This window comes from Anoplophora glabripennis, unplaced genomic scaffold, assembly GCF_000390285.2.
Source record: "Anoplophora glabripennis isolate ALB-LARVAE unplaced genomic scaffold, Agla_2.0 scaffold302, whole genome shotgun sequence".
Taxonomy (NCBI): Eukaryota; Metazoa; Arthropoda; class Insecta; order Coleoptera; family Cerambycidae; genus Anoplophora; species Anoplophora glabripennis.
The window spans coordinates 593,601-602,886 of record NW_019416386.1 but is presented as its reverse complement, the minus strand read 5'-3'; the positions used below and the strand labels follow the sequence as shown (position 1 = coordinate 602,886).

Genomic DNA, 9,286 nt, shown 5'->3' with positions numbered 1-9,286 from the left:
ACTAGCACGGGCATTTCATTGAATGATACCTTGAAGATAGGTCCGAATATTCAACAAGATTTATTTTCTATTCTAATCAGATTTCGTAAACACAATATTGTATTGGTAGGTGACATAGCAAAAATGTACCGCCAAGTATTAATCGACCCGACACAGCGAAATTTACAATTAATCGCATGGCGTGAAGATCCAAATTATGATTTAGACTATTTTCAATTAAACACGGTGACATATGGGACCGCCTCAGCCTCCTTTTTGTCAACACGTTGCATTAAACAATTAGGCATTGATAACATTGAGAGATTTCCAGATGAAAGCAAAATAATCATGAATGATTTTTACGTAGATGACTTGATAACGGGTAGCACAAATCATTTAACTTTACTCAACATTCAACGCAATTTAACAAAGATTCTAAGCCAAGCAGGTTTCGAACTGAGAAAATTTAATTCTAATAGTAAAGAGTTAATGCACAGCATTTTAAATAATGCAGATGCACACAATTTAGGGAGCGAAAATTACATAATAACGGACAATCAAAGCACAAAAGCGTTAGGTATATTATGGAACCCAACATTAGACCAGTTCGTGTACAATTCACAAACAAAATCGATCAATCCTGAACATCTTACTAAGAGAGCGATATTATCGTGTATTGCCCAAATTTTTGATCCGTTGGGACTTTTAGGTCCTGTTGTAATGCAAGCAAAATTAATAATGCAACAATTATGGCAGTTACAATTAGATTGGGATGAATCAATTCCAGTTGATTTGCATACATCATGGCAACGATTTTATAAACAACTTGCTGAAGTCAACACCATACCGATACCTCGACATATAATGCTTCCAAATTCAACAAATACACAGCTTCACGGTTTTTCGGATGCAAGTGAGAAGGGGTACGGTACATGTTTATACATAAGAAGCGTTAACTCAAGGGGTGATATACAAGTAAGATTAATTTGCGCCAAATCACGGGTTGCCCCGATTAGATCAATTTCTCTACCTCGTCTCGAACTATGCGGTGCATTACTTCTTGCACAATTAACCAATAAGGTAATAGCGGCATTAGATATGTCCATTAATCAAATATTTTATTGGACGGACTCAGCTATAGTTCTCTCCTGGTTATCAGCTGATCCTCGCAGCTGGCAAACGTTCGTTTGTAACAGAATTTCACAAATTCAACAAATTACTCAAATTGACAATTGGCATCATGTTACTTCGAGCAATAATCCTGCCGATCTTATTTCACGCGGTTTAAATTTTCGAGAAATTATTAATTGCGAATTATGGTGGCATGGACCGAAATATTTGCTGGAAGCTGAAAATGATTGGCCAAATAATACACATATCTCAAATTATGCAAAACATGGAATTCAGTCAAATTTACCAGAATATAGACGTAAACAAGCAACCGTCTCATTAATAAGTACACACGATTTTAACATATTTGAAAGGTATTCAACATTATCAAAACTACTTGCGGTGGTAGCCTATTGTCAAAGATTCTCGAAAAACTGCAGATTAGCTAAAGATTTGAGAACAACAGGTTCGCTCACATATCAAGAACTTGTAAACAGTACACATGTTCTTGTAAAATTAGCACAAATTCAGGCCTTTTCTGATGATATTCACGCTTTGCGCAAAAATAATTCAGTTAAGCCAAATAGCAGGTTAAATTCACTCAATCCCTTTTTAGATAACAATTCTATAATTCGTGTGGGCGGTAGATTAAAAAATTCAAAACTTTCATTCAATCAACGACATCCAATCTTATTACCAAGTACACATCCATTCACGCGTCTAATAATTCGAGATTTCCACATTCGCAATTTACATGTGGGAATACGGACAACGTTATCCTGCGTTCGACAAACTTACTGGCCATTAAATGGTGTATCCGAGGTAAGGTCGGTTATACATAAGTGTATTCCTTGCTTTAAAGCCAAACCTCGCACTATTATCCCTCAGATGGGCGAATTACCTACCAGTCGCGTCACTCCAAATCGCATCTTTTCTAGTTGCGCTGTAGACTACGCAGGTCCAGTTTATATAAAGGACGGAAAAACTCGCAATCGTAAGATAATAAAGGCTTACATCTGCGTATTTGTATGCATGACAAGCAAGGCAACTCATCTAGAGTTGGTGACAGAACTAACTACATCTATGTTTTTAAATGCCTTAAAACGATTCGTAGCAAGACGTGGCTTATGTAGTCATATTTACTCGGACAATGCCTCCAATTTTACGCGAGCAAATCGTGAGTTGTTAGAGTTTTATCACATAATTCAGAAAGACCAAATTCAAAATTATTTGCGCGATCAGAAAATTCAGTGGCATTACATTCCAGCACGTTCTCCAAACTTTGGAGGTCTCTGGGAGGCAGCTGTTAAAGCAGTCAAACATCACCTGAAACGCATTTTGAATAATATTCATTTAACTTATGAAGAGTTCTATACTCTCTTAACTCAAATCGAAGCGGTTCTGAATTCAAGACCCTTAACCCCTCTATCCAGTGATCCCGAAGACCTTGAGGCCTTGACTCCAGGCCACTTCATAATTGGGGAGCCGCTCAATTCAGTACCAGAACCTAATGTCGAAAATCAACGACTCACTCCCGTTGCGCGTTATCATCACCTTCTCCGAATGACTCAACACTTCTGGAAGAGATGGAAAAATGAATATTTGCATAACCTGCAGCAAAGGTCCAAATGGAAGTTCCAATCAGATGTCTCTTCCCTAATAGGATCATTAGTTCTTCTCAAGGAAGATAATACACCACCACAACAGTGGCCCAAGGGCAGAATAACAGCGATCCATCCAGGGCATGACAACATAGTGAGGGTAGTGAGTGTCAAGACACCTAGTGGTATAGTGAAACGTGCACTAGGGAGGGTTTGCGTGCTACCATTAAACTCAAGTTAAGTACGTGGCTTCATCTCCTTTATTGAAAGGGAACCTTTCAAGGGGGACGGCATGTTACGCCACGCGCCATAAGGTTCCGTCCAACCCCCCTCTTCATTGTTTTGAGGTGTGGGACGAAAGCTAGGGTGTGGGCACATAAGCCCTATACACATATAGACAGAAGAGTTTAGGTTAGAGTAGTGTTAAGACACCTTGTGAGAACTTATTATAAGTCATTAAATAAGTGAAAAATCAAACAGAGACTAAGAAGCGGTCGACACGTCATTTATGGCCAACTCTTTTTATGTAAGTAACGATTCCCGAGGTTCTCGAAAAGTTTTTTTTTCAATGATTCTTTATACAGGGTGATTCACAAATGGTGACCAAAAATGAAACCTCGTATTTTTCGGTGAATTTTAAGGGGAGACTTTCCTATAAAGTTTTTATCTAGTAGTACTCTCCGTTAAAAAGATACATAATTTTTTTAAATGCTTAATTTAAAAACTAGTAACAGAAATAATTTGAAATTAGGCACATATATTTATGTAAACATTGTCAAAAATCTGAGGGCTTTAACTAAAATTTACATGTGGCGGAGACACAGGGTGTCGGTGGCATATTTTTCTATATAAAATAGTACGCCACTGCTTTACGGTAACTCTCTTATGTTTTTCGAAAAAAAACCTGATTTTCGAGTAAAATTTAACATGACAAGCATTAATCATTCGGTTATTTATTCGTATAAAGAAATTAATGACATTAATCATCATTTTAAAGATTTTATTTGAGTAAATGCTCAAAAATACCTCCATTTGCACGAACACAGGCGCGACATCTTTTTAGTAACGAAAATGTAATTTGTTCGAAATTTATTGTTACTGAAAACCTATATGAATTGAATTGAATTAATTTATACTACTGCGAATGATGCTAAATTGAGTTATCTTCTCAACACGTGTAATTTTAAATAAACATTAACTCTATCTCCGCTGTATGATCCAAACCAAACCACATTTAAGTATCTATCTATTCATGAAAATGTTTGATTTCAGTGTTGAAATAAACTCCTGACACCAATTTTAATGTTCCACAAAGTCTATAATTAAACTTATTCATTCAATTTCGGTAATAACGGATACCCATGTTGTCCATCGAATGATACACAGTGCGTTCACGAGACTCTATACTAAATTTCACAAAATAAATTAATTTATTGCGGTTCAACTTTGAAAAAGCAGTTTTTTGACGAGGCTTTTAGAAAATCTAAGCAAGTTAAAAGCAATATATCTTCACTGTAATAGTTATGTAAGTTTTCTCTAGGGCATAAGATAGTTTACAAGCTGACAATACATTCAGAATAAGAAAAAAAGCATATTTATGCTTCTTATATGTTTATGATTATCTTTCCTAAAGTTTATATGCCTGTTGAATATACACAAAATCGCGTACGGTTCTATAAATATAATCACACCCCGCAGAATGCTTTTATGAAACTATTAACAAAATAACGAATTAATCATAATTATTGAGTATTTTTACATAATTCTCGACAAAACAGGATGTTTACATGGGTGCCCATATTTTCCGCGATCTTTCACCGCAAAAAATTAAAGTAATCCTTGTATTTCTACATTTTTACAGTTTAGATGGATTTTCTTGTCTTACTAAAACTGCGATTTCTTGTCTATAAAACACCATCCTGTAACGGACAATGTGACAAATTATCGGCGTTAAGTATGAGCAGAGAATGTCACTATTCTCACAAATACTACTGTTTTTTTTTCTTATTTAAGATCAACAAACTTCATAAAAGGTAGGAAGAAAATATTTTATTATTTTCGCAATGCAAAGATGAGGTGTTGTTCGCTTTATCGCACACGTTTGTGTACAGGTAATAATTTACTGTACAAGTAAACATTATAAAAAAGTATTTTTAAACACGAAGCGAAAATACATAAAATGCCGTATGAAATGTTAACTCATACATAAGCAATATGCATATGTATGTACATATTGTATTGTAAACATAATATTCCTTGTATCATTACAGTCATATGAATGCCATGAACCTACAAAAAAATTTACAGGTCACTCCTGAGTGACGATAATGAGTAAATGGTAATAGACACAGAAGTTGTTAATTTCGTAATATTCTCGCCTAGATTAGCTAATAAGCGTTTACAAATTATCTAAACTAAAACAAGCGCAAACTGTATTTAATTAAGAATGTTTACTATAAATTGACATTTGTATGAATAACATTCCATAACATTCGCTGTTGCTAATTTGGCGTCCTAAATATTTTTATTACACAATATTGAATTTCGATTTTTATTAATTTACGTTAAAGAGTATGTCAGAATTAATATGTCATAAAACAAATGCGGCCTACAGATTAATAATATGTCGCCCCTCTCCCGCACAAGTCTCGAATTTCTGGGTTATCTCTTGAGAATTGAATAAGTGGTACCTATAGTGATCAATTGTCTGCAGCCATAACACAAATAACCTTCAAAAGGTAAACTAACGTGTCATTATACAGGGTGTCCCTGAAAAGGATGGACAACGCTTGACCACAGGTCCCTTGGATGAAAACAAGACTATCTAGCCTTACCTATATACAAAAGTGCACGCCTACTGAGATATAGCCTTCTAAATATAGAACCAGATAACCTAGTTTTTTTCAAATAATTTGAAAACTGTTTTTCTTAGAAACTTCAAATTTGGTATACATATTTTTTTATATAGGGGCAATGTAAATATAGAATTTGGTGAGAATACATATACAGGATGTTCTATTTCTAGTGCCTGTGCGCCACTGTCTATCCCGTAACTTTTTTATCGCCAATGACGACAGAATTTATATTTTTAAAAATAAGCACTATTTTAGAAGATTTTTTGCCTCTTACAAAATTTTGATATCGTTTATGGATTTCGAGTAAAATTGGAATTTTTTACACATTAAATAATATAAAATCAGTTTAAGATAAATAGAACATTCTAGTACGAGGTGCCATATAACAGAGAAACAAATTCATAGCAATAATTAAAAGGTTCTGTGTCAAGTTAGCTGTGATTTAATTTTAGCTTACTTTGTTTTTTATTGCAATTTATACTTTTGCTGAACAAACTGATATGTTAGTAGTTTTGGGGTATTGTGAAGGAAATTGTTGTGCTACTGTTCAAATATATTCTGAAAGATTTCCTAATCGAAGAACTCCAAATCACAAAACATTTGCTAATGCGGAGAGACGCCTTCGGGAACCAGGACGTTTTTTACCTGTAACATTAAATCGTGGATAATGTACGGCCGGAATTATTCAACTGGAGGAACAAATTTTGGAAAGGGTCGAAAAAATTCCTCAAGTAAATAAAAGGCATTTAGCGGCAGAGGTTGGCGTTCAAAAAGTTCCTTTAATAGAGTATTAAAAGACCAGTTATTACAGGTTACTGGTATTCCAGGGTACAGGTAGGTATTACAGGTTACTAAAGGTCTAGCAGGTGAATAGGTAGAGGAAATAATGCCCCTTTAAAATGGCCACCTCGATCCCCGGACCTTAACCCATGTAATTATTTCATTTGGGGAGCGTTGAGGACCACAGTTTAAAATAACTTTTCAGTAAATACAGAAAACGAATATGGGAAAGAATACAACACTTGGCTCTCCACGCGTATTGTGAATGACGCTAGAGACTACAGTTGTCCAGCTATGTGATGGTTTAATGTGCTACAACTTCAATAACTTTTTTCTCAGAAACTATAAGGATTTTACAAAATTTTTTTTTACAATATTGACTCCATTTCTCATGCCGCATCTATTCCCAAATTTTGTTGGATAAGTTGTGAATCACCCTGTATAAGGTAAAACATAAACATGTAGTTGTATATACATATATGTATTATTTTACGCTTTTCACATTTTTTATTTTTCTTACTTCCAAAAAAACTCCAAAATTGTCACACAAAACACGACACGCAACAGGTTCTTCGATATCGGCAAACAAACTGACTGCCGATTACGCGCTTGCGCTTACCCGCGAAGCGTTCTAGTCTTTTCTTGTCATCATTCAGATTTGGACGTTCGGATTAGCGTGTGATCGGATTAACGTGTGTTCGGATTAAAGAGGTTGGACTGTATTTAATGTATAAAAAATGCGAATTTTACTCGAAATCCATATCGAAATTTTGTAAGAGCAAAAATATCTTCTAAAATAGTGCTTATTTTAAAAAATATAAATTCTGTCGTCATTGGCACACACACAAAAAAGTTACGGGATAGCCAGTGGCGCACAGGCACTAGAAATAGAACATCCTGTATATGTATTCTCTCCAAATTCTATATTGACCTTGCCCTTATATAAAAAAATAAGTGTACCAAATTTGAAGTTTCTAAGAAAAATAGTTTTCAAATTATTTGAAAAAAATAGGTTATCTATTCTATATTTAGAAGGTTATATCTCAGTAGGCGTGTACTTTTGTATATAGGTAAGTAAATAGTCTTATTTTCATCCAAGGAACCTGTGGTCAAGCGTTGTCCATCCTTTTCAGAGACACCCTGTATTTATAAGATTTTGGAAAAAGGCGTATGCGGTCCTGATTCCGCTTATTAACTTTAGCAATTCACAGATTTAATTGTTATTATTGTCTAGACAGTAAGAAAAAATCGGTTTCTGTATATTTCCGGGTTAGATAGCAAATTGCCAAATCGTTTGAGAGCAACCTTCCAATTTTACTTAACACATCTACAGTTTCTATCTCACGTACAATAGATAAACCAAATACCGAGCGTTCATTTCATAATTTCATTGAATGTCTTTTAATTCGAGTGTGTTTTGAACCAGATAAAGTGAAATGAATTGAACCAAGTCGCTCTGTTCGTCCATAAAGCCTTAGCCCAGATAAATATCTCAAGGACTAATGATTTACTTACCGCAGCTGTATTGAATGATCATACTTCACACCAGTCTGGGTGCAAAGTCAATACTTTAAAAGTTATTATCGACAGGATTTGTTTCTACGGGTCTGAAAAGCTATCTGAACAGAACATATTTTTTAGGACTTTGCTAGTCAGAAAAGTCGCCTATGTCATCAATACGGTCATAGTGGCAGAAAGCGATCTGCTAATTTGCAGGTACTACAAACAAGACCACTGCCGCAAGAGCAAAACAAAGGATACTGTGTGAAACAACTACTCTGCGGACTGATGACCCGATCTGGGTTGAATTACCAGATATATATAATAAACAGTTAATACCGTTCGTCAGTAAAACCATCAGATACATACTGGTGTCGGATTTAATTCCCATTATTGAGACGACTGATGAGTGTAATTCAATACTGGTCAGGGTTTTAGTCCGCAGAGTAGTTGCTTACCTCAATATCATAATAAATGATAATTTGATAGCTTAATTACAGTTTGACGTTTGGTGTAGGTAGTTACAGTACGTAATAATATTTTGTATTAATAGAATTACTATGAAATTTTAAAAGCAGATAGAGGCGAATTATACTTACTCTTTCAATTTGGATAGAAAAACGAAAAAGTTTAAGGAACTTTGTTAACCAAAAAGATATTATAAAAAGGGGCAACAAGACATGTAAAATGTATTTTATAAAATGTATGCGCAAAATATGTAAAAAAAAGTCATACATTAAGTTGGAGAAGATTCATGGGCGTAGCTAGAATTTTTGCTTGAGGTAGGCTCAAAGCTGCTGTAAGCTCTATGGAAGCCTCAAAAAAAAACACGCAATCAACGACTTACCGATATAATATTTAATATTTCAAAACCCTTTAGTTTGATTCTAAAAAAAAAGAACTTGATCTTTTATTCTGGGGTGCCCCCTAGCTACGCCTATGAGAAGAATTAAAAGTTTTGGTTTAGCTTAAGATTACTGCATGCTAAAAAAATAAAATGCCACTCCATTGTCTGTAGTTTCAAAAGAAACACGATATGAGTATAAAAATCATACATATACACCTTGATATACTCCAAATATTTTAATTATTCACTAAATATTTTAATTATTATATTATAGTTAGTTGAAAGAGCGAGTAAATTCTAGAATAAATTTCTATCGGTTGAAAATAATATATGCGGAAATTATTTTTATATGTTATTCATTTGCCTTGTTTACTACTTTTGATCGACCAGTCTTAAATGACATCATCCTAGTTCACAGTTAAAGATCAGAGCCGGAACGGCTCTGTTGACGGAGATTTATATGATTCGTTGTGATTAAATGCAATATAGCAGAATATTTAAAAAATGTTTTACATATATACCCAAATTCCACTGATTAGGTTTCTATAAAATGAAACTTAAAACCGAGCTTAAAACAGTGTAGTTGTAATACTGCAGTTTTTTCGCTTCTTACC

The 9,286-nt window shown here is 34.4% G+C and overlaps 1 protein-coding gene across 1 annotated transcript; it reads left to right on the top strand.

Moving 5' to 3' along the window:
* Positions 1-2,121: 2,121 nt before the first annotated feature.
* Positions 2,122-2,931, top strand: LOC111691478. Its single transcript, XM_023454392.1, has one exon. It carries the CDS (start codon positions 2,122-2,124, stop codon positions 2,929-2,931), a length of 810 nt encoding a protein of 269 aa, XP_023310160.1.
* Positions 2,932-9,286: the final 6,355 nt, after the last annotated feature.